This window comes from Thalia democratica, chromosome 8, assembly GCF_965202585.1.
Source record: "Thalia democratica chromosome 8, ktThaDemo2.hap1.1, whole genome shotgun sequence".
In the NCBI taxonomy this organism is placed as follows: Eukaryota; Metazoa; Chordata; class Thaliacea; order Salpida; family Salpidae; genus Thalia; species Thalia democratica.
This window is the reverse complement of record NC_139172.1, coordinates 19,768,789-19,796,060: the sequence shown is the minus strand read 5'-3', so window position 1 is coordinate 19,796,060 and position 27,272 is coordinate 19,768,789. Positions and strand designations below refer to the sequence as shown.

Genomic DNA, 27,272 nt, shown 5'->3' with positions numbered 1-27,272 from the left:
AATGTATTTTCCAGGACTTAGTTCTCAAAAATATTTATTTTTATAATCTTGACAATTCTGCTGTAAAGTACACTTAAATTAAAGCAAGGCAATTAGATTAATACACAGGAAAAAACAGTTATGTTTCCGAAGTTTTTGAATTTTTATAACGTGTTCCGCTTTATAAATTCGAATATTTAGTCATAGCTAATTGTCTTACGAAGTAAACTATTAAGTTCTTCATAAAAAGCTTTAGTGTATTTTATAAATAGAGCTTTTTTTTTAAAGTTTATAATATAATCAATTTTTTTCGCAATTTTTTTTTATTTTGAGCAATGAAAAACTAAAACAAGACGAATACAGTACTTTATTCTACTAATTCATTTGGATTGTTTCTCAAAAATGTACAGCATACAATAAAATATTTAACAGTATTTAAAATTTTTCAACACTGTCTCGTTTTAAAGTACAATACGCCTGGTATATAAAAGCTAAAAAAGCACCACGGTTTTTCGAATTTTTCATATATCTTATCTTTTTTCTATAGTTAAATAAAGTAAAAATCTTCGCAGCAGCTTATGGTTGAACATTCGCTTTTGTTTTGTTTGAACATTAAATTAAGAAAATAACAACATCATAAACTAAAACTTGTAATTCTACTGTTGATAAGCCAACAACTAAAACAAGTATTACTGAAAATAAAAACACAAACTATAAAAGTATAGGTAAGGTTTTTGTCAAAATCCTTATAATATTTTGTTCTGGGTATTTGATGAGTTATCCTGAGAAAATTTAACTATATAATCAAGGTAATAATTGTTAAATATTTACAAGCTAAGGTTCATTATCAATATTTCTACCTCAATTTCTCTTAATTTCTTAATTTATTTCTACCTTAAAAAAATAAAAAATAAATAAATATATTAGCTATTAAATTAATTGTTTTTGTTTTAAAAATGGTTATAAACTTCTGACTTTAACAATTAATTTTTTTGCCACTTTGTATTTTTTTTTCTGTAGATATATATTTCAGAATACAAAGTATATCATATCTTAAAACTAGGTATAAAGCTGTATTTATACAAAACATATTTAAAATAGGTATATTGAAAATAGAATTAGTATTACTACAGATACTGTTAAGGGCATAGGGGGGGGTAAACACCCTTTTTTGGTTTTTGATCTTATTTTATATAGTTTTTACTAAGCTACAAGATGCTTTTTACAGATTTAAAAAATTCAAAATAATTTTGAGATATAGCCGGTCAAAGTCAGAGGCAACAATAGGATCCTTATGGGAGGCGCAAACTAAAACGGCAAATAACTAGAAATCACTAAAAATCTATCTCCTCCTACGTTTTTTGAGATAACTACCTCAAATTTTTAGGATATGTTCCTTGCAGTATTTAGAAAATTCTGTCGGAACAGAATTTAAAAAAAATAAAAAATAAAAATTTTATAACAAAAAAACAAAAAAAAAACTGTTTTTTTTGTTTATTTTTTATATAAAATTTTTATTTTTTATTTTTTTAAAAATTCCTTCCGACAGAATTTTCTAAATATATCAAGGAACATTTCCTGGAAGTTTGAGGTAGTTATCTCAAAAAACGTAGGAGAAGATAGATTTTTAGTGAAATAGTCTATTTTTGCCGTTTTAGTTTGCGCCTCCCATAAGGATCCTATTGTCGGCTTCAACTTTGACCGGCTATATCTCAAAAACTATTTTGATTTTTTTAAATCTGTAAAAAGCATCTAGTAGCTTAGTAAAAACTATATAAAATAAGATAAAAAACCAAAAAAGGGTGTTTACCCCCCCTATGCCCTTAATGAAAAATGTGTTCTACAACACTTTTTATTCAAACTACTTTATTGTGAAAGTAATACTATTTGCAATTTACTTTTAGGAATTTGCTTTCATACAATAATTAAAGAAATCATTTACTAGTTATTAAAATATTAGAGCTTTTTATTCTCAGAGCATTTTTGAGATTCCGTAGATCTGTTCTTAAATTTATTTGAGAGCTGTGAAACACTGTTAGTTGGAATAAAGATTTGACTGAAAAAAATCTGTGGTATTAAAATATTATTAAATTTTATTTATGATCTCACTTAATATAGAAATTTGAGAGGGTTTTTATCAAGATAAGTATGTCTAAAAGATTTTATTTATAAAATCTTCAAAATCAGGTTCAGATAAGAGTCTAAACACATGTTTCAAAAAATTATTTAAATTAGTTGCACAATTACCTAACAAGTTTAAAAATAAGCATCATACCTACAAACTTTAAAGTTATCATCCTTTGATCTTGTATTACCTTGTAAATGAGTCTTAGTTGAAGATGTATAAATATTTTATTTTTTAAATGAAGAATTACAAATGTTCTATCCATTCTCATTAAATATGACTTAAGTAGACAAAAAGAAAGTTATACAATGTTTATTAAGCTAAAAATTGTTTTAAGTTTTTCTTATTGCTTTAAAATGTTATATCAATTTCTAATTGTATAACTTTTTAATTATAAACATTTATTACATTTTTAAACAGTAAATTGTTTCTTTAGATATTAAAAATGTTTGTGAGAAGAAACAAAGAGTTAGCACAGACAGTTTGTATTTTAGTACTGTTAGCTACTCTCGGATATAGTATATATTTGTACAACTCACTTCAAATAAAAGTTCAGCAATTAGAAGTTAAAAACATAAGACTTGAGTCTCAGCACCAATCTCTTTCTCAACAATTACAAAGTAAGTTGCCTAAGTCCAATTAATCTTGTATAATAATTGAAAACTTTTTATAATAAAATTTAAGTATATGTTAATATTTATTATATTCTTGTTTTTTATAATATTTTATTATAATATTAACTGTTGTCTTTTTTATTTTGATTAGCTTTATGAAAAAAATGTTTGTTCTAGTATTAAAGTTTACAAATACTACTTATAGTTTAATTAAAACTATTTTTGTTTATTAACTTTAATAACATATGGTTAAAACTTTTAGAAGTTTATGCAGAAAATGCTAATGTAAAAGGATTTTTAGAGATAGAAAAACAGGAGCATAAAAGAAGTAAAGATGGTAAGTTAAGTTTTTTATTATTTAATTTTATAATTAATTATTTAATGTTTGACTTCTTTATTTTTTTATCCTTCGAAGTTTTTGTTTTTGGAGTATCTTTTTAACACTATTAAGTATTATAAAGTACCTTTAAAAAATATTTTATCCCGGTTTAACTTATTGCTAGTTTTTTTGTTACTCACCTAAGATTTTTTCATATCCTATATTTAGTAAGTTTTTTTGATAATACACTAGAATATTTCTTTTATAGTATTATTTAAATATAGATATAAGGTTTAAATAGTCTTTATCAGATTTTGCCATAATTCTAAATATATTTTAATAAAAATAAGTTAAGAGCATAGGGGGGGGGGGGGGTCCACCTTAATTTTTACAAGTTGATCTTATTTTATAGAGTTTTATTTGAGCTATCAGAAATTTTTGACAACTAACTATTGACAAGTAACTAATTATAGTAGTTGTGTAGTTGTGTTTATACAATTTTTTGTTAAAGATTGTCCATTTTTAAAAAGAAGTTAAGGCCATAGGGGGGGGTAGACCATGTTTTTTACAAGTTGATCTTATTTTATAGAGTTTTTACTAAGCTTCAAGATGCTTTTTACCGTTTTTAAAAATTCGAATTAGTTTTTGAGATATGACCGGCCAAAGTCGGGCCGCATAACAGGTTCCTTATGGGGAAGGAAAACTAAAACGGCGAAAAAAGACTAATGCATTCAAAATCTATCTCCTCCTTCATTTTTTAAGCAATCTTCTTCAAACTTTCACAGTCTATTCTTTATACAATAACAAAAAAACGTTATTTGTGACTTTAAAAAATTTCAAGTAAAAATACCTTTTTTTTGTAATTTTATGACAAAAATTAAAAAAAAAAGTGAATTTTCATCAAAAAAAATTTTTTTTTACAAAAAAAAGGTATTTTTACTTGAAATTTTTTAAAGTCACAAATAACGTTTTTTTGTTATTGTATAAAGAATAGACTGTGAAAGTTTGAAGAAGATTGCTTAAAAAATGAAGGAGGAGATAGATTTTGAATGCATTAGTCTTTTTTCGCCGTTTTAGTTTTCCTTCCCCATAAGGAACCTGTTATGCGGCCCGACTTTGGCCGGTCATATCTCAAAAACTAATTCGAATTTTTAAAAACGGTAAAAAGCATCTTAAAGCTTAGTAAAAACTCTATAAAATAAGATCAACTTGTAAAAAACATGGTCTACCCCCCCCTATGGCCTTAATACATAGCAAGAAATTGTTCTTCAGTATTAAATGTGTATTATTATGAAAAGTGCACCACTTTTCCAAGTTAAAAATTAACAAACATACAAATTTTCAAGCTAATACTATAATTTAACTGAGTTTTAAGATTTGATAATGCAAAGTGTTCAAACTATTTGTTTTAGAACTACTTAAAGTTCATTGAAAACCTATAATAAAAAATAGATAAAACAATAGATAGTCTTTTTTCTGAACCTTTTTTTGTAGAGAATAAATAAGAAAAAGTTGATAAATGTTTTTTTTACAGTGAGTCTAGTGTTTTCAGCAAAAATATTTTATACTTTAAAAGTAAATGTTTAAGTTGGCATTTTACACTTTAATTTTTTTAACTTAAACTAATTTAAGTTAATATTTTGTTTTGAAGCTGAATAGTTTATGTAGTGTGCCTTTAATAGTTTTAGAAAATTATTCTTAGCAAACAAAAATTAAAAAATGTCTTTAGATTGATTTAGCAAACAACTGTAGCTAGTAAACAGGTCTAATAGACATTTATTACTACCTATGAAGCCAATGTTTGATAATTTGAAAAGGTTAAATCTAATATTGGTACATTTTTTTTGTGTTTTATATTGTTTGTGATACTAACATTTTCATAAAAAGATTTAGTTTAATACAATTAGATAAAATATTGCCTATTTTCAGTATTTCATACACTAAAAAATATTAATTTCAGCCTATGAAGAACTTGAAAATGTACATAGTAAAGAAATAGAAAAATTACATTCTCTTAATTATGAAGAAAAAAACAAGCTTAAGATAGAAAACAGCAAAATTCAAGCTGAAAAGGATGATATTGAAGTAAGTTGTTTTTACGTCAAACTCAAAAAATGTTTTGTTGTTTGTTGTAATTTTCACTAACATAGAATTAACAACCATTTTTCTTATTTATCTTGTCAAAACTTTGCAAAAAAGGAATGTACTAGCAACTTAAAAACACAAATATACAAGTAAATCAGCAGTAAAATATCAATTAATGACCTAGAGAGAGTAAGACATTTTTTTTTACAAAAGTCAACATTAGCTTGTATATGAAAACTTAAAAATATAAACTATAAATCAGTCTTAGTAGAATATAAATATTTCAATTAAGATTTTCGTAAAAAGCTTCCAATGCAAAAATATTGACTATATTTTTATATGGTCAGTTTTCTTGTAAACTTAAAATAATTAACTATTATTTTTTATTTGAGCTAGAGGCCTCAAATAATAAGGATATATTCCTTATGAAAATTGAATAATTTAGAGTTTTCAAGTTTTGAAACATTATATAAACTAGAGGAAAAATTGAAAGGTTGTTTATTTGTAAAAAAAACATTGTTGAAATTAAAGTGATGTTCTTCTAGAAAATTTAAATACTAGTAATTGACATGATGTGAAAACTTGGATAAAGTTGGTTAAAAAGCATAAGAAGACATATTATTAGTGAAATAGTGTTTTTTTAGTTTGCGCCTTCTTTAAGGAACCTAAAAAACTCATCGATTTTGATCTATTGTATCTCAAAAGTTACTTTGAATTTCTGTTAAGTGTTTGATAGTGTCTGCTTGCTAAGATAAAACAATAGAAAATAAGATCAACTTGTAAAATTCAAGGTAGATCCTCATATGCCATTAAAAGTAAGCTTTAGTAAAGTCTAGCAAAAGTTTTTCACAGTTTTAAAAAATTTTACATAGTTAAAAACAGAGTGATACTTTTTTTTTAAAGGTCTGTAATTAGGTAAGCACATTTTAATGCAAAAACTAATGTTATGATATTATACTATTTACTACTTAAAAAATATTAAAACTTGTTTCAAAATATAAAAAGCTACTATTATGTGAAGGTTTTTTAAGTATTTATATACAGTTTGCAACTAAGAATATATGAATTTAGGTTATTCATTTTATTATTATTTTTATTTCACAAACGTTACACAAAGTTTATTTTTCAAGTGACAAATTAGTTTGATAAGTATTTAGTAAGTAGACAGTTTAAAAATAAGTTTAAAGTGTAATGATGCATGATTATAGGATTTAAACAGATACGAGATTTAAAATGAACCAAACAAAACTACAATAAGTTAGTAAATTGTTAATAATTTTTATTTTCCATTTACTGGTGTTTTCGTGTTTAAACTAGGACTTTCTTTCTCAATCAATATTGATTCTAGGCTGTAGAATTTGCTCTGCTTGGACATTATAATACTTAAAACTTATTTTTAAACTTTCTACTTAATATTTTCAAGCTAATTTATAACTTGAAAAATAAACTTTGTGTAGTTTCGAAAACTTTTGTGAAGTTAAAAAAAAATAAAATGAGAAAACTCATATATTTTAGTTGCAAGTGGTATACAAAATGGAAACTAACTTTGAAAATGTAATGAAATAAAAGTTGTTCTTACTAAAAAGTACATTACCACTAACTATAATTTTGGTCCTGACATTGAGAACGGTCACTGCAACAAACAATTAGGTTTGTTGTTGACATGAATAAATTTTGTGCAAATATGCTGGCTATTAACAAGACTAATCTAAAATAAACAAGTTATGTGTTTGAACTTTTACTTTTAGTAGTACAATCGTTTTTCTTCATATTTCCTTACCACCACATTAAGTATAGTTTTGGTTTAAATAAAACGTGGCTGAGCTAAGTTTTTATCTCCAAGTTAAGCAAATTGTTATAGTTTCTATAAGTTTATAGTGATGTTTGTTGCAAGTTTGGAAAGAGAGTTAGATATATTTTTATACCTCTTTTTAAATGCTCTTACCTGATAGAAACCTGATTGTACTCCAGTCAGTACAATCTTTTACGAGTGTCAGTCTTGCAACAAGATTCGTTTAGCACAACTGTGGTTAAAAAAAAAGATTTTTGTGCTTCAATATTTTGATTTTCAAAAGTACAGCACAATTTCGGATTTATTAAGATATTTTATACTTTTCTATAGTAGCTTTTCTGGAAACGTTACTTAATGTTTTGTTTGTGGAATACTGTGTTTTCGAATTCATTTGAAACATTTTTAATAACGACTGATTTGTACGTAATTAATGTTAGTTTTGTTGTATTTTTAAATTATTGTTTTAAGATTCTTTTTTACAACCTGAGTATGTATTAAATTTCCTTATCATTTTTACTATCTCAAAATTTCAAAAAGCCTAACGACTAAATTGATTTCTGTTTTAATGCAAATGCTAAATTTTGAATTATTTATAATTTTATTGTTTTTAGTGTTAGAGTTAAATAATTGTTTATTATAAAAACTTTTAGTTTTGTAAAAGTCGGTTATCTCATTTTTTTCATAGACAATTTTATATCAATAACTTTATATACTATCCTATTAACAAGTTATTTAATTATCATTTATCAGAGAACATTAGATGATGAAACTGATAGACTTGAAAAGCTCAAGTTGGAAAAAAATATGCTACAAGTAAAGCATGATGACATCTTAGCTCAAATGCAAAATCACATAAGTGATAAAGAAACAGCTTCAAATGCTCTCAAGAGCTTGCAATGTAATTACTCTAATTTTGTTCTATATAAAGTATAAACTATTTTTAGTTTAAAGTTTAATTACTTGAAAACTCCAGCTGTTAAAATATGTCGAATTAAAGATTGAAATATACAAAACAAGGTAGACCCAGTTTATGCGTTCATTTAATGTTTTCTGAACAGACTGTTGGTTTTTGAAATTAAAAACAAAAAATGTAATACCTTGCTATTATGCAAAAACTATGCTATTATCACTAAAGATTATGTGATTTAAGTTGTTTAAAAAAGTTGTGTTTTATTACCACATATTAAGCATTATGTTTTGGTAATAACATTCATATTTGCAGTGGAGTTTGCTGAATTGAAATCAGCAAAAAATGAATGTGAAAAATCGAATCATTTTTGGAAACTTCAAATTGATTCTCTCAAAGTTGGTAACATTTTAGAATCTTAATGTATTTGGACATTTATTTTAACATAAAGCTTACAATAAGATTAAGTTTAGCTAAAGTTTAGAACTTTTGATTATTAACTGATGACAACCATGTTGTAACTATTTACAAACTTTTCGTTCGGTACATCTAGTTGAAAAAGTTTAATTTTTAAACTGGTTTTTAAAATTCTGGCTACTTGACCTTATATTTTGTAAAAATAAGGCTAGTTTTTTCTGTAAATAACAGGCTAGTTTTTACTTGTAATACCTTTGAATTAATCTTTTTCAATGATATGCTATATATTTTGATAATTAAAGTTATACTGTTTAGTTTTTTTTTCTGTCATACGTATTTAAAGCTTAACTAACATTTAGAATTTAAAATTTTGATACTATTATTCCAAATACTTATTTAGCTTTTGTTTTCTAAATTCATCTATTAAAGCTTTTGTTAACCAGCTGTTTTTTATTTCTAATAATAGCAATTTTGTGTGTAACAATTTCTTTAAACATACAACCATTGCTTTCTCAAATATATGTAAAAACATAAAATAAGTATCATAGTTATTAGTTTTTTAGCAATAAATTTTTATGTTCTTATAAAATTTTTTAAGTATTTGTAGCAGATAAAACGTAAATGCCAAACATTTTTTTTTACTTGCCTTTAAAGTCTCATGGTGCTTGTAGTATGAAATTTAGATTCGTACCATAAATATTTTAATTACTCATTTTACAAATTTTTTATAAAATATTACATATTTTGAAATCTTATACGTTAAAAAAGGACCTAAGGTATTATCACGAAGTAATTTAATATTTAATACCATAACAAAATAATTAAGGAACAGCACAAACTATTTTTTTCTCATTTTTTACTCAGTAAGAACTCTATGAGCTATTTTTTTTACTGTTTACTATTTTGTATTAGATTTAAAATGCAGTTTCATATTCAAAGTTTGATAGCTTCTAAAATAAATTAAAGTTGCAACTTTCGCTTACTTAATCATAATTTTATAAACTAACAGAAAGAGAGTGAGTTATTCAGCAAGTTGAGGTCCGTACTGACCCGCGTAGGAGCTGACGTCCTCGATTTGAAGCATTCTCGGTTGACTGCATTGAGCGAAGATGAAAGAAGTCTCCTTTACAGTTAGTCTTGTTGTTTCTGACTTTATTGAATATCTAATTTTCCAAGTCTATTATATTAAAGCTCTACTAAGTTTTGTAAGTCGTTAATTTCAATATTGAACGTGCACGGATAAATTCTATGATCACGTATTTTTTAATCATTTTTAACTTTCCAAAAACTTGTCAATATAAGTACTGTAAGTATTTTTAAAATTGAATTTTGTTTTAAGTCTTAATACTTTGTGAAGTATTTAAATTTACTTTTTAAATAAATACCTTTAGTATTTAGCAATAAAAATTCTCCAATAGCTTAAACAATTTTTACTAAGATATTGTATTTTTAGTTTAAGACTAAGCATTTAATGCTCTTGGTAAGTTAATAACAATATATCTATATATTTACTTTGCCTTGAGTTAAGTCTAAAAAAACTGCTGAGGTTTTCTGACACTGCTACTGTGATAAAAAAAGCTTTTAAAGCTAAAAAATGTTAGTCAACTGCCAGCACAAAATTTAACAAATCCTTCCACTCATTCAGAGAGCTTCGGTAGCGACAACGAGCATATTAAGCGCTTGCAGGAGAGCAGGTTGGAAGCTGAGAAGATTGAGGAGGCAAGAATCAAGCAGCTCGAAATACAAAAAGCTGCTAAAGAGGAACGGGACAGGCAACTCGAGATGAGGAAAAGCATCAGTTTGTTTTATTTGCTGTTTTTTTCTAGTATATATATCAGGATTGCCACTTTACTTGGAATCCTGGAAAAACCTGGAATTTGACAATTTAGGCAAAAAAGCCTGGAATTTAGGAAATTATGAAAAAAACCTGGAAAAACTTAGAATTTTGAACAAAAATCACTAAAAAAAACTGGAATTTTAACAATTTTCAGATGTAAAATTTTGAATTGACCCAAAAAATCTATCATATAAATAAAAAATTTCGGTCATCATCAAAAATTTTTTTTTAAATAACATATTTAAAGTAGCTTTACAGTATCTTTTCAATGTTTTTATACTATTTGACACAATTTCTTACCTTAAACTTAACTTTAAACTAAAAATAGACCCAAAAATGTGCACTTTTAAAAACCTGGAAAAATTTTTGTAAAAACAAGTGGCAACCCTGATATATTTTTTGTAGTAGAATAAACGTTTATTATTATGTGTTTATAAATACATTCAAAGTTTCCTCAGGATAACTCAGGTTATTAATATTTTTAAGTTTTAAAATAATTCAGGATGACTCAGGGCAGCTCAGAGTATTTTGATTTTTTAAACCCAGGCTGAATCAGGATAGTTTTTTTTTATAAAAAACCCAGTATTGTTTAAGATTTTAAAAGTCTAAGGACAGTTTTTTTTTTAGATTTTGAATGAGATTTAGTTGCAATATTTGTTATTTATAACTAATTTTGTTGAAGAACTTTAGCTTTATTAATTTTGAAATATAGAAAACATTTAATAAAGGATTAAAAAAAAATTCAGTATGACTTTTTTGACAGTTTAAGGTCACTCAGGACAGTTTTTTTTGACTCAAAGAGTGGCAACCCTGTTTTATAAAACACTACACATTACCTAGCATTTTACTAAAATATATTTGTTCATCAAAGATGTACAACTTTGTTTCAATTTAAGCAGCACATTAATAAAGTATAAGTTTTATTTAAACTTATAACATTATCATAATTGAAAAACCTTAAAAATTTAATTTCAACAGAATCACCTTCACCAACTATCAAAAACATTCCACAAGTAAATGCTGATCCTGAAAAGGTTAATTAACTTAGTTTGTTTATTTTCTAAAAGTTTTAAGCTTCAATTGAATTATGTTTGAACACCAGGATGAAGTTGTAGAGACAGACTCTGAAAATGAAAGCGAACAAAACAATGACAACGCAGAACAAGTAAGATATTCCGTTGCTTTAAGTTATCATATATATCTGATTCTTCAAATATAAACAGTATTGTTTAGGAAATCGCATGTGCAGTTTATTATTTTATATAAATATTAAAAGTTGGTTTTTTAGAGCTTTTAAAATTGAGTTAAGGTATCAAACTAAGGTATAATATAATTAAAAAGTTACAAGTATGATTTATTGAGTTATTCAAAAATTAAATCTACCTGTTTCAAGTAACCTAATTTTCAACAAATATTTTCAGGGTTGCAACTAAACCTGGAATCCTGTAAAAACATAGAATTTGACAATTTAGGCTAGAAAAATCTGGAAAAACCTAACATTTTGAAGAAAAGTCACTAATAAGCCTGGAATTTAAAATAATTTTTACATGTTAAGTAGTAAAACTTAGATTTGACACGAAAAATATATCACAAAAATAAAGCATTTTTGTAGTCATCAAAGTTTTTTTTTTTTTTTTAAACCCATTTAAAATAGCTTTACAGTTTCTTTTTAACGTTGTTAAACTATTTAACACAGTTTTTTACCTTAGTTTTAACTTTAGTTTACACTTAGTTTAAAGGCATAGGTGGTGGTCTAACATTTTCCATTATAAAAATTATCATTGGCCCTTATTTGAAAGCTGAAAGTTTATTCTGTAAGATACTTTATTTTGAACAAAAAAAAAAACGATTAATTTTTGATATCTAATCAGTTATAAAAAACATCCGAAACAAATTTTTGGAATAGAAATTTGTTATTGATAATTTTTCGGATTTTTGAAAGAATTACTAAAATTCTATCTCCTCCTTATTTTTTAAAGCTATTTACTTCATTTCTCCAGGAAATTTTATTTTCAATATTACGAACAACTTGTAGGAAACAGATATGAGATAGTAATAAGAATTTACAGTAACCTCTCGCATCTTTACGCACTCGTGACGTTACGAACTATCGTTTAGTTACGCATTTTAGAATTTTAAAAAAATCAAAAAATCAATTTTTTAATTATTTTTATTATTACACAAAATAGGTTTATTGTACATTTTTAATTAAAAATATGTTTTCAAATGCTAACTTACCTCTCTATTTCTTTAGACTTTGTAAACTTATGTTCCTTGAATAATTGATTAATATTTAGTTATACCTCAGTAAATCAGAAATTTTGTTAATTATAACAGATTAATCTTTATACTTTTGTTCAAAAGAAGAAATCCCATTACAGCACCAAATGCATATTTTTGTAAAAGACTACAGAAAAAAATTCAATATAAACACTACATCATTTCTTAGTTGTAAACAGATGCTTAATTTTAAATTGAATTTGCTAAGTAGAATAGAATATAAATGTTAAGTATCAAATAACTCACATATAAATAAAGATAAAGATAAAACTACTTATTATTAAAATAATTAAAATTTATCTTCAAGTATTATTATTTTATATAAATTTATATATATTTTTTAAATGTATAAATAGTTTTATCTTTTGTTTTCATATTTATAAATTAAGTAAACAAACTATTAAAAATGGGAAAGTCCCTAGTTTGCTTTTAACTAGAAGCAATATCAAAAAACAGCCATTATAGTAAGTATATTTGGTACCTCTCGTATCTTTACGATCTCTCATATCTTTACGCACTTTTTCTGTGGACACAATGTGCGTATATAAGCGAGAGGTAACTATAATCAAAAAAATAAAAATACTTGTTTATGCTTTTTAATATAAAAGCTATAAAAAACTGACAATTTCTTTTCTAAAAGTTGTACATAATTTGTTAAACATTAAATAGAGAAAGTTGAAAAATTATTGCGCAAAAATTTTAGGATGAGGTAGATTTTAAGTTTTTTTTTTACTTATAGTTTGCGCCTGACATGAGAAACCTGATAAACTCTCTAACTTTGATGGTTTATATTTCAAAAGTTACTTTAATTTTAAAAACCAGTAAAAAATACCTCATAGCTTTAGTGTAAAAAATAATACTGACTTTAAAAAACTGGTTTACCCCTCTAAGCCCTTAATGCCATACTTAATCAAAACTTTATAATATAATTAGGTCTACGATTTGAAATGAAATATTAGTAATTGTGATTTTTCAAATTTAGCTTTACTCTAAACAAATATGTTTAAAAATTATTGTTTTATAAAAGCAATCAATACGCTATTAAGTAATGCTATGTCTAAAGAAATTGTTCATCAAATTTTTCAAACTAATTTTTCTTTCTTTAACAACTTGTTTACTTAAAGCTAGCTTATACTTGTAACCTTTATAAACTGCACGTCTTATTAATTAAAATTAGTTTTGAAAGCTTTATTATAAATAGAATGGTTAAATAACTGTTTTAAATTACTAAATAACAGTATATATTTTTGAAAATTTAGTTTTATTTCAAGCAACTGCCTAAATCTTTTATAGCGATTTCTGTTTTGAGCTTAATTTTATTAATTTTAATGTTTATTTTGATTAAAAATGTTTAAAATAGGAAGAAGACAACTTAGAAGTAAACGAAAACAATGATGATTTTGATAACGGGGTAAGTATTTATTATAAAATTTTATATAAGGCTTTTGCAATGACTGTTGAAAGATATTTTGAAGTTTTATTAACAGAGAGCCGTTACCTTTTATTGGTAGTTACATTGATTTTTTTGAACTTTTTTAACTTATGTATATTATGAACTTTAAATTTATTTTTTACTCCTTAAATCAGTTGTAACGTTTGTACTAAACTAGTTATATTACATTAAAACTTTTTGAAAACTATTTAAAAACAAGTTAAATATTTGAAATGTGCAAAATTATTAATTATTTAAATATATGAATTCTAACTATATAAGAAAATTTGTTTTCCTGTAATGAATGAATTAAATGAGTGTTTTTTTAGTGTTTTAAAAAGGTCAGTAATCTTCATTATATTGAAAGTTGATAAATTATTTAGTATTTTTGTCTTTCAGTATATTTTTAGTCTTTTGCTCCATTTTTAGTAAAATATGTGCGTCTTGCAGTGAAAACAATTTTAATTACTATTTACTTTTGTTTAAGTTTAATTAATTCATTTTTATGTATTTTTGTTCTTCCAATAGTAAAAACTTTTTTTTTAATAGTTATAAAACAACAATTGAAGCTTTATTTATGATAGCAAGTTTTATCTCACCCAAGATTTCTAGGAAAATTGTTTTAGCTTAAAACTTTTTGGAAAGCAATGAAATTAATCTTACAGAATAAATATTTGATTTGTTTTAAGTTTTCTATTTCTTCAAAATAACAATTGAAAATACGTATAATTGATTTTATTTTTTGTCTTTTGTTACATCTTAGGATAAAAAAAAGTTAAACGAAACAAGTAGAGTTTGATAATTAAAAAAAAAAAAGTTGTGATTTTGCAGAAATTTACAAAATTCTATCTGCTCAGATTATGTTAAACCAGTATTCCTGTAGCTTGCGCAGAATACTTTTTTACTGGGTATATAAAGTTTTGTGTTTACTCGACATGTTTTAAACATAAAGTTTATTTTATTAATTTTTTAACAAAAATATTATATATATTTTTTAAGTTTAACTTTTTTTTTACTATTTTTTGTATCAGTAAAAGCGAGTAAATTATATTAAGAATAATATTAAAACAAAACACGTTTTTAATCGTCTGGTGTGCACAAAGTTTTCCTCAGAAACTGGGAGCGTTTAACAAACTTTTTTTAACTTTATTTTTGATTAAAGAAAATTTTAGAAGTTTGAATTTTTTTTTAAATGACTAATTATGGTTTAACTATTCAAAATATAGATTTAAGTGTTTGTTAACAAAGGATCTTAGTGAAACAAGTTCACTGAACATAGATGAAAACAAATTATACAGTAATTTTCCTTTATTGTACCAATGTAATTATGGTTTAACAATTTTTGTGATAACAAGATTTTAATACAGGGGTCGGCAGGCAGTTGGTGCTCGCGGGCCAAATTTAAAGTTTCCAAAATTTTTGCGGGCCGCAGTTTTAGTTTTAGTGACATTTGAATAAGTTTTTGGTTTTAGTTTCAGTCACATTAAAGAAAGTTTTACTTTTGTTCACTTTAAAATTTTTAATGATATTTAGCTACACATAGAATGCCTATTTTAATTATAAATATTTATTGGAGTAACATTTACATTGACAAATATCCTTAAGTCTTAATTAACTGTGTACTTTTTTTAACATAATTAAGGTAATAATTATAAGTAGACCAGAAAAAATTACAATTAGTAAACAACACTAAAGTCATAAAAAATGTTCTGAGAATTCGAAGATTTATTAAAAGTGTTTGAAATAAAAGTTTACCTGAGTTTCTTTAAATGTCTCAAACAGGTTTAACCTAGTTTGAATTTAAAAAATTTTTAAACTAGACTGTATGTTTTGCAACCCTTTTTAAAATAAAGTCACAAAATAAAGAAATAACGAAGTATACTAACAGTGAATTAAATATATAACAAAAATAATGTCATAAGTCAGCTTGAATGGACAATTACGTTTTTTAAACATTTTTAACAAAATTTAAAATTTTTTAAGCCAGAAATAAAGTAGAAAAACTTAACTTTTATTGAACATTATAGCAATTCTTTATCTGCAATAAAGATGTTGTATTTAAAGAGTAAATGTGAAATATAAGACGAGCTATAAAAATTAAAAAACATTAGTTAGGAGTTATTGCGAGAAACAAAAAAAAAACAAATAGCTATAGTCAGTTTCAACAAAGCAACAGAACAGAGTAACTACAGACTTATCAGAAAAAAACTGTCAAGGCAAGTTATAAAGTAGCAAAAATAATTACTAAAAAGAAGATACCGTTTAGAACTTTTTTAAGAATTTATGTTGGCGGTAGTAAAATATTTTTGTTCTTTTCTTCAATGACAACATTTAGTCGTGTTTATTAAATCTCTGAAGTTTATAAAGCAGCATCAATCAAATTAGAACTTTAATCAATCTGTTAATATAAGAGAACAGGTACAACAAATATTGCTCATCTGAGAGTTCTTATTAGAGGTGTTTTTACTGACTTTGATTTTTTAGAAAAGATTCTAGGTTAAGTTCCAATGCACAATAATAGGTGAAGGCGTTTTAAAAGCAAAGATGCAATGCACTTACATAAAGTTTTTAAAAGTATAATTTTCTGCTTCTTTTTTTGGTATAAAATTAAATTACATGGAATAAAAAACTGTCTTTAATAATATAGCAATACTAAATAGATACTGTTGAGCTACTTTTAGTGAGTTTAAAAAAAGTATCTATAAAGTAAATTTTTTGTGTCAAATCGAAATTTCATTACTTTACACGTAAAAATTGTTTAAAATTCCAGTTTTTTTCATAAGTTCTCAAATTCAAGGTTTTTCTAAAATTATAAGGCATAAATTTTCAAATTCCAAGCTTTTCCGGGATTTAAGTTTTTTAGCAACACTAATTGTTCACACCTATATGTGTAAAATTATATAAATAAAATTTAAAATTTTATCAGCTGCAAGACTTAAAGTTTATTATATTTTATATATCAAACCAACACTGTAAATTGAATAAAACATACATCATAAATTTAATTTGCCACTCATAAAGCAAAAACGCCAGCCTAAATGACCAAAAACTAGCCTAATATTTTAGTATACAAATATTTATTTTAACTAAAAAATGACTAAATTGACTTGAGATTTGAAATCTACAGATAGTCATAGTTTAAGTGTGTGGCAATGTTTAGTTGTTTATTTGCTTGAATTTTAACTACTTTGATTAACAATATACAAACCTTATAAATTTACCATCCCTAAATTTAATTTGTATTAAATAAACAGTAACTGTATATATTAGTGCATAAAAATTAACTTAGTTTGTCAAAAAAACATTGTTTTGTATATTGTAATGTATACCTATTAAAAAATATTTTAATCTGTATCATGTATTGTTTTAAATGTGTCTTTACACACCTAGATAATACATGTATGTATAAACAATAATTTTATAAAATTATGAACTAACTAAACTTAATCTAGTTTAAGTATTAAATAAAACGTGTTTAAAAATGTGAACCGCTCATTTCCAACCCGCGATCATTTCCCACCCGATCAAATCCGATAACCGCTTACCAACCAAGGATTAGGGGTAACAGTGATAGTAAAACATAAATTAATAATAAATATAAACGAAACAAAAATATTAGAAAAAAAAGAAATAAATAAAGAAAGTTAAAAATATTTTTGAGTGGGAATTGTCAGTATGCCGATTTAAATATGAGCATCTTTGTACATTTGTGTGCATAGGAATTAGTTTAGAATGCTAAAACAATTTCTAAAAAATCAAAATGTGTAAAAATCAAATAAAATAAACCTTTTTTCTTACTAATATGTAATTTTAAATGTTTTTGTGTACACTTAAGTATAAATTTTAGTAATAAAACATCTATAAAATAAATTTAGTTTTAAAAAACAAGTAAAAAATACCTATACTAGCTGTTGTAAGAAGAAAGTTATGATGATAAACTGAGAAAAAACCTGGAGGAATGCTAATCTGTTTTTTATTACATTTATAAGCTGATACTGTAAAGTTTTTTAATTGTTTTAAAACAGGGTTTCCCAAACTTTTTTTCTAATGGCCCCTTTCGAGGAAATTTAAAAGGCCATGCCCCCCTACAATATGGCTTCACAAATTTATATTGTGCACATTTTTTATTCGTTTAAAAACGAATGGGTGCATTCTAATAAGTTCAGCGTAATACCACTGTTACTTGAAAGACTATATTTTTGAATTTTTAAGGTGACTCATTCAAATTTTTAATTAGCTTCTAGCGCTGCCATTACATCTGGTTGTAATAAATAATTTTCATAGTAACAAAAATGTTGTTTAAATAAAAGCCTCTCTATCACAAAAAAAACTTGGAATAAATACAATTTATTAAATGGAAATGTCTTTGTAAATGTCAATTGCAACAAATTAAGTAATTTAATTCGTACCTTAAATATCAAATTTAGAAAATGAAACGTTAATCAAAAACATTTTGATATTTTTAATGGTTGTAACATAAAAATTGCAAAGAAATTAATATTCTATGGAATGAAAAAAAAGAACTCAAAAATACTTTGTCCAATGACCTAGTATTTGAAAAAACCTTTCGGTAATCTCGTTGTACACTACTTGGATACAGTTTAACGTCTTGTCCAGGACAATGAAATGATTAGTTTATTTAACAAACATAAAACATAATCGAGTTATAAAATTAGATGACACAATTTTCTGGATAGGCAAACTGCTTGTTAGGGTGTTGACTGCTGGATTGTCTAGTTACGTTGCTATAGACTGGTTGATGTGGCTAGTTCGGTTGCTAAAGACTGTTGAATTTGTACTTAGTTTATAAATCTAGCTATTTTAAATACCTAATTAAGATAACTTAACAAGAAAAAAACAAGTTCAGTCTATTATTCTACTTAAACTTATCTTAAGTCAGTCTGAGTTAGAAAAAAATCCTGAGTTATCCTAAGCTGTCCTGAGTCATTCTTAGATTTTCAAAAGTTTCAAAATGTCCTGATTTATTCTGAGTGTACCAATTATTTGGCAATCCTGTATGTAAAATGTTAAGTGTAATGTTAAGTAAACTGAGAAGTAATTAAAAAACATTCAATTTCACCATATGACTTGTTTAAAATAAATGTATATACTTATTTGACCAAACTTTAAAATATTGCTCAAATTTACTGTAAAGTAAAGAGATTAATTAAATAATTAAAAAGGTGAAAATAAACTTTTATATTTTTTTACCAGGTTTCAGTGGGAAAAAATTTAAACCTTTTCAAATATTATTAAGTTTTTTTTATTATATTATTTCATATATACTTAAAATGATTTGAAAAAAATCTCATTTATAACTGGTAATAAATAAAATAGGTTATTAGCACTTTTATCATTACTAACAAGTATATACAAAGTTTATTGTAAGGATTTAAAAAATAGATGAAGATTAGTAAGAAAGAAAAATGTGAACACTTACAACAAAGGTCAATGGATTAGTGTGGAGAAAAACATTTTGGTAATGAACCTCACACCATTAATTTTGTTAACAACTTTTGACTTTTTTTTTAAGTCTTAATTATCTTAAGTTTAAATTGTACAAAAAATAAGCTCAAGGCAACATATGTAAGAATAACAAATGGTTCATACTAACCAAAAAAAGAGTTAGTCAGAGTTTATTGGAATTATTAAATAAGAGTGGTACTTAAGAATGTTACATACTACTTAATTACTAAGGTAACTAAAAATTATTTTTTAAATGTGGTTTGGTTTAAAATAAAAGTTAAACTAAGTTAAACTCATAGTACACAACATTTATTTATAAAAATATAATAGTTTTATTAGCAATATGCTAGAAAGTTACAATTTTATAACTTATAGGGGCAACCATAAAAAAAACTTCTATATTAATTTAAGTAAGAATCTACATTTAAAAAAAAGTTGTTCACATTATTGAATTTTGAAAAGTTATATTTAATGTTAGTTATTAAAAACTCTAAGAACTTACAATTTAAAATTTAATGAATAGTATACTTAAAGGTCAGTCTGATTTGCAAATTTACAGAATAGATACATTTTTTTTAAAGCTTTATTTTTTTTATACCCTTATCCCTATCCCACTTTACCCATACATATTAGAAATTAATCAAAGAATAAAGCTTTAATAGATAAAATAAAAAATAACATGAAAAACAACTTTTTTTTTTTGCTGATTCATCATATTGTAAATTCAGAATAACCTTTAAATACAATAAGTTTTAATAAAATATTGTTTGCTAAAACATGAGTATAAATATATGAAAACATACTTGAAATACATTTGATGAGATTGCCTGGTTGGCATATTGAATCAAGTAGGAGTTGCATTTTTGATACACAAATAACTATCTCTCTATATAAGATAAGTTAATAATCTAATAATTCACATTACCTTATAAAAACTGAGCAGCTGATGTTTAACTTTGTTTTAAGCAACATCTTTAGACTGTAAATTTCTCAATTTAATTGGTTGAAACTGTAATGTAAACATATACTGTAAATAAAATTGGCAATAGATTGAACTTTACATTGAGTTATCTGACCTAAGCACTAAAGCTATTTCTAGAACATACTTACACAAAGTGGATTTTATATCTAAACCCAGGGCCAAAAACTAAAATTCTAAAATTGCTGTTGCAAAAATTTACGTAATTTTCAAAGACGGCAAAAAATTGAAAAGGCTCCCTTATGGCCCCTTTTCTAGACATGGGCCCCCCTTTGGCTTAGGATAACTCAGGATTTTTTTCTAACTCAGACTGACTTAAGATAAGTTTAAGTAGAATAGTAGACTGAACTTGTTTTTTTCTTGTTAAGTTATCTTAATTAGGTATTTAAAATAGCTAGATTTATAAACTAAGTACAAATTCAACAGTCTTTAGCAACCGAACTAGCCACATCAACCAGTCTATAGCAACGTAACTAGACAATCCAGCAGTCAACACCCTAACAAGCAGTTTGCCTATCCAGAAAATTGTGTCATCTAATTTTATAACTCGATTATGTTTTATGTTTGTTAAATAAACTAATCATTTCATTGTCCTGGACAAGACGTTAAACTGTATCCAAGTAGTGTACAACGAGATTACCGAAAGGTTTTTTCAAATACTAGGTCATTGGACAAAGTATTTTTGAGTTCTTTTTTTTCATTCCATAGAATATTAATTTCTTTGCAATTTTTATGTTACAACCATTAAAAATATCAAAATGTTTTTGATTAACGTTTCATTTTCTAAATTTGATATTTAAGGTACGAATTAAATTACTTAATTTGTTGCAATTGACATTTACAAAGACATTTCAATTTAATAAATTGTATTTATTCCAAGTTTTTTTTGTGATAGAGAGGCTTTTATTTAAACAACATTTTTGTTACTATGAAAATTATTTATTACAACCAGATGTAATGGCAGCGCTAGAAGCTAATTAAAAATTTGAATGAGTCACCTTAAAAATTCAAAAATATAGTCTTTCAAGTAACAGTGGTATTACGCTGAACTTATTAGAATGCACCCATTCGTTTTTAAACGAATAAAAAATGTGCACAATATAAATTTGTGAAGCCATATTGTAGGGGGCCATGGCCTTTTAAATTTCCTCGAAGGGGGCCATTAGAAAAAAAGTTTGGGAAACCCTGCTTTAAAGCTTAACGTAAAAATATATTGTAATACAGGGTTGCCACTTTACCTGGAAACCTAGAAAAACCTGGAATTTGACAATTTAGGCAAAAAAAAACCTGGAATTTGAGAAATTTTCACATGTTCAGTAGTAAAATTTCGATTTGACTCGAAAAATCTATCATATAGATAAAAGTTTTTGTCATCATCAAAAATTTTTTATTAAAAAAACATATTAAAAGTAGCTAAAAGTATATTTTAAATGTTTTTATACTATTTAACACAGTTTCTTACCTTAAACTTAACTTTTAACTAAAAATAGACCCAAAAATGTGTACTTTGAAAAACCTGGAAAAAATTTTGATAAAAAGAGTGGTAACCCTGGTAATATCAACTTATATTAAAATAATACATTCAATTTTTGGTATTTCTTAAAAGAGGTTTACAAAAAAACTATTAAAATATATCAAAGATCTAACATTTTATATTTAGTTATTACTTTGGATTCTCGCAAACTTAGTTATTTAGTTTACGATATATAGCACAATTTATCATACTGAATACAGGAAGTAGTGAAGGAGGACCAAGTGATTGAAGAAATACAAAAGTTGCAGGAAGCCCAGCAGCAGTTGGCTGACAACCAACAGGCAAACTTGTTGGAACTTCAACAAAAGCAGCAGCTTCAAAAAGAAGGTTTGCGTGTAGTTTTCAAAGTTTTTATATTCTTTTTAAATATTGTGTTACATTGTTTTTATTGAATTTGATAAATTTAAAATGTTCAATTTGTAGGTACAGGGCCAAAAAAACTAGAAAAAACTATTATTTCGACAGTTTAGGCAAAAGTATTCTGGAAAAACTTGGAATGTTAAAAAAGTATAAATTTATGTTTATTTTAAACACTTTGGTAGTACCATTACAGTATTTTCTTAATATTTTTATGCTTCTAAGACATTTTTAAGCTTAATTTTAACCTCAAAAAACTCAAAGAAATTCTGAAAACCTGAAAAAGTATTCAAAAAACCTTTGGCTACCTTTTAAATATCCCTTATTTGAAAATTTGTTAAACAATTAAAATAATATTGTGAAACAAAAGCTGCCAATTTTTTGATATATTTTATTTACTTTAATCATAATTTTTTATATATAGCTAATAAAAGTTTAAAACGTTTAGCAACTTTTACTGAATGATGTATAAATAAATTGTAGTTTGGTATATGAAATAAATTTTAATTCTTTGTAAATATAAAAATAAATCATATCAATCAAAATAAATAAATCAAAAGTTATGTTTTTTTTTACCTTTTTTTATTTAAATCAGGTGAAGAAACAGCTGAAGATGCAGACATGAATTTAGATGAAAACGAAGTGAAAGATGTTGAAAATGAAGGTTAAAATTTATATTTAATCCTTTTATATGTTTTCGTTGAAACAAAGAGCTCTAAACATAAAGTACTCGAAGTTAGCTTATTACAAAGAATTTATAAGATCATAAATTTGTTTTCAACGATTTCAACAGACAAGGAAGTTGTTCAGTTGAACGAGCCTCCTGTCGCGGCGGTCGGTGACCGGGAAGTAGGAGAAAGTTTCATCAACGCCCCGCCTAAGTCAGATGAAAACTTGGAGGAAAATTACGCGGCAGACGGAACTGAAGAAAACGAACAGGAGCAAGTACAATATGTGAGCTTTTGATGCAGCTATTCTTTAGTAGTTTATAAGTATATATACCTTGTTATTACTTTTTAAATTTTAAAAGTAGCTTTTGTAAGTTTGTCTAAGCTATTTAAAAATTAACTTGACGTGTAATTGTTTTTTTGGGTGATAATTAAGCAAACTTAAAACTTTTCATTAAAGTAATATATATTATTGAGTTCTAGATAGTAATAGATCTAATACAGCGGTTCTTAACCTTTTATTCATGTTTTACCCATTTTTGAAAGGTAATTACCAAATTTACCCGCAATATACAAAATAGTGTAAAGTTTTGAAGAAAAAACTAAACTTTTTGAACTTTACGCTTGTTCTATATAAAAAATTGTTAAATTTACAGAGTTTACTTAACTTAAAAAGAATAACATTAAAATACTAACTTAAAATTTAAAAAGACAATTAATAAACATTTATTTACATAGCTTGTAATAATGAAAATTTTTCCCCTAAAACAAAGGAATTTGGCCCGAGAGGTAATAGTCGCTGGTCTAATTCTTTTAATTCAAGTCCTTAAGAAATTCAATAACTACTTCTAAAGTTGAGTTTGTAAATGAATGAAATATTAATTGAAGTTAAATTACTTATTAATTTTCTAGTAAATATTAACTATAAGAAACATAAAGCTACAAAAATATGAAGAACTATTAGCTGCCAAGATGATTTATAAATTATGTCTACTTAGAGCAAAACATAAAACTTGAGTATAACAGTTTGTCATGAAGTATTTTATTCAATATAATTTTTTTTGAAGATATACGATGAAGAAGATAAGAGTATATTTAAGTTAGAGACAGTAGAAATATAGAAAAATAAGTATATTTAATTACGAAACTACAAAAAAAATAGTAAATGGATAGTAAACATGATTTAAAAACAGTATTTTATTCCAAGTCAACAAAAATAATCCTCGAGTTATTACGACATAAATTTAACAGTTTGTCGTATAAAATTTTATAAAACAACAAAATTTTCAACAGATATACGATGGAGAGGATGAAGATGCGGGGGAAGAAGAGGACGATGACAAGTGGGATCCGAACGAAGCGGAGAAAGCTGCTGACGACGAGAGGAAGAACATTGAGGACGAGGGAAGGCAGGCGAACAGGGACTTCTAATTATTAGTTTTTTATTTATAGTATTTAACTATTTGAACTATTTATTTAATTTGTAACTTTGAAATCTGCTGCGGAAAACTGCATCAACAGTTTGGCAAACTCTGTATTATGTTTGTTAAAGATTAATCAAATAATATAAAAAGATTCACTGTATTTTAGAAGCAGCAAAACTAAAAAAAAATCATGTAAAACAATTATTCATAGATTCTTTGAATTAAAGTTAAAGCAATTTGTTATATGATGATCTATTCAACGTTCGAAGACAAGATTGATTTGATTGTGTTTTGCACAGCTGTAGCAGGGCTTATACTGCTGCTTTTGTTTTATTTAGTAGTACACGTTTTAACGTTTATCACACATACATTTCATCAAGTTTTTTTTTTTCTTTTAGTTACTTAAATTGAGCAATTTATTTGTGTTTATTACGCCTTTTACTCGCCCATTTATTTATATTTCAATGCAAGTTTTAAGACACCATTAGTATATTCTATAGCTACCTTTTTTATGTCATTCTTAGTACTTACAAGTAGTAAAAGTTTTTAACTTAAAGAAAAAAATCTTGAAAATATTAAACTTGTTTTTTATTTGTACTGTTTTGACTTTTTTAAATATATAAAGTATTGAAAAAAAAGGAAATGATCGCAATTACAGTAGTCTCCCGCGTAACTTCTCATGCTGAACCCAGGTAAAAAATGCGAGGGTATACGGCAGATACGATGAAAAGTGACTAAAACTTATGTATTTAGCTGATGTTCATTTAGCTTGTCTATTATGTTTTTTGATACGGATTTAGTTTGTACAAACTTACAAATAAAAAGAACAGTTTTGATGAATAAGACACAATGTTAGGACTTAAAAAAATGCTATATACTTTTATTAATCAAAGTTTAAGTATGAAAGTATCAGTACAAATAGTTTCAAAACGTAAAAATTAAATTAATTTTAGTTTAAATTACCATTTAAAAAAGTAAAACTTTTATACTAAATATTGAACTTAAGATATAAACTAGGTGGAGTTATGTGGTAGAATACTGTATATGAAGTAAAAATATTACACATTAATATATATCTATATGAAGCATTTATCTCACATTTTGAAGACATTTAAGACAAAATTATATTGTTTTAAAATGCGCAAAAAGTTCTTTTTATCATATACATATCATTAAAAGTTGTTCATGTCATATGGGCAGATTGTTGTTTACTTTTTTTTTTTTCATAAACTCATGTCTATTAAAGAATGATCTTTAATATATAAGCAAATTTTTTTTAATTTTTTGCTACAAGATGTATAGTATTTCATCAGCTAATCTAGATTTATTTATAATAAGTGTTACTAAAAGAATTGCATAAATTTTTGAAAAAAAACAATTGCATAACATTTTCATGTAATGGATCAGTGATTAGCAATTGAAACACTAAAAATTTCAATCAACATCAAAATTATTTTGTATTCAATCTAGTATGATGCACATGTGTTTATGTTAGAATGCTAGAATTAAGTTATAAAATAATTTTTTTAAGTAAATTAATAATTAAAAAAAACTGTATCAAGTCCATTCTTAATGTCATATTTGTTTTTATTGAGTATCAAAATTAATAATGTTTAAAAATTCGATCAAAAGTAGTTATTAATCTTTTTCTGAAACTATAGTTTTATACTGTTAATTACAGCATTTATGCCATATGTGTCATATTATGTCATATGGGCAGATTGTTGTTTACTTTTTTTTTTTCATAAACTCATGTCTATTAAAGAATGATCTTTAATATATAAGCAAATTTTTTTTTAATTTTTTGCTACAAGATGTATAGTATTTCATCAGCTAATCTAGATTTATTTATAATAAGTGTTACTAAAAGAATTGCATAAATTTTTGAAAAAAAACAATTGCATAACATTTTCATGTAATGGATCAGTGATTAGCAATTGAAACACTAAAAATTTCAATCAACATCAAAATTATTTTGTATTCAATCTAGTATGATGCACATGTGTTTATGTTAGAATGCTAGAATTAAGTTATAAATAATTTTTCAAGTAAATTAATAATTAAAAAAAACTGTATCAAGTCCATTCTTAATGTCATATTTGTTTTTATTGAGTATCAAAATTAATAATGTTTAAAAATTCGATCAAAAGTAGTTATTAATCTTTTTCTGAAACTATAGTTTTATACTGTTAATTACAGCATTTATACAATGGTTTTAAGATAAGTTAGTCCGCTTTTATTGAGCAACTTCGAGTTTGTTAGATTTCACTTATATTTTACATATACTTTATATCTTTTTTAAACGTGCCTCATGATACTATTATTAGATCTAAATATCTTTCAAATATCACCGCCATGTATTTGAAAAAAAAAAGTTTAAGATAATTGACAAAGTTTTATATAAAATTAATTAGCTTTTAGATAAAATAAGTTGTTGTAAACCTAAGGTATTTTTTTACACTCTGGCTTAAAATTTATTTGACGTTAAAGCTTATATAAAGATAAAATATTTTAACAAAGTGTTCTACTCCTGCATTAGAATACACTATCAAACTGCTTTTCTAAATTATTTTGATTTTTCAAATGATTAGTTACATATTTTTTGAAAGTTGTACAACTCATAATAGCAAAATTGAAACACTGTCACATTGCAACCATGTTTTGAAAAGTTGAACAGTTTTTTCCGTCTCTAACAATAGCCAAAGGAGGACCGCTCTACATAATCCAAAAATAGTTTCTTATCTTAAAAACGGTTTTAATCAATTTAAAACATTTGCTACTTGTTATGCTGTACACCTCTCAGTAGCAGTAGTATTTAAAAATTCATTAAAAAAATACTAATCAAAATGATGTCTTATAGCTTATTTTCACATAATACCTTCTTTTTTTATGGCAAAAAACAATTAATTATTATCCAACAATTGCATAGAAAGTTTTTTTTAAGTTTAAAAACTATTAAACTAAGTATCTAGATATCCATTGTAACATCTGGCGTTTCTGGATTAGTAGGTAACCTTGGCGGATTCCTTATGTTATAAATATAATTGAAAGTACTAC

General features: G+C 25.1%; 1 protein-coding gene across 1 annotated transcript; it reads left to right on the top strand.

Moving 5' to 3' along the window:
• The first annotated feature begins 663 nt into the window (after positions 1 to 663).
• LOC145842164 (uncharacterized) lies at positions 664 to 25,373 on the top strand. The gene is made up of 15 exons (XM_082949561.1): positions 664 to 788; positions 2,541 to 2,724; positions 2,981 to 3,055; positions 4,998 to 5,122; positions 7,665 to 7,812; positions 8,137 to 8,219; positions 9,248 to 9,368; positions 9,884 to 10,036; positions 11,054 to 11,109; positions 11,178 to 11,240; positions 13,716 to 13,766; positions 21,967 to 22,093; positions 22,719 to 22,787; positions 22,917 to 23,077; positions 24,085 to 25,373. Exons 2-15 carry the CDS (start codon positions 2,550 to 2,552, stop codon positions 24,220 to 24,222), a joined length of 1,545 nt encoding a protein of 514 aa, XP_082805687.1. The 5' UTR covers positions 664 to 788; positions 2,541 to 2,549; the 3' UTR covers positions 24,223 to 25,373.
• The last annotated feature ends 1,899 nt before the right edge of the window (positions 25,374 to 27,272 follow it).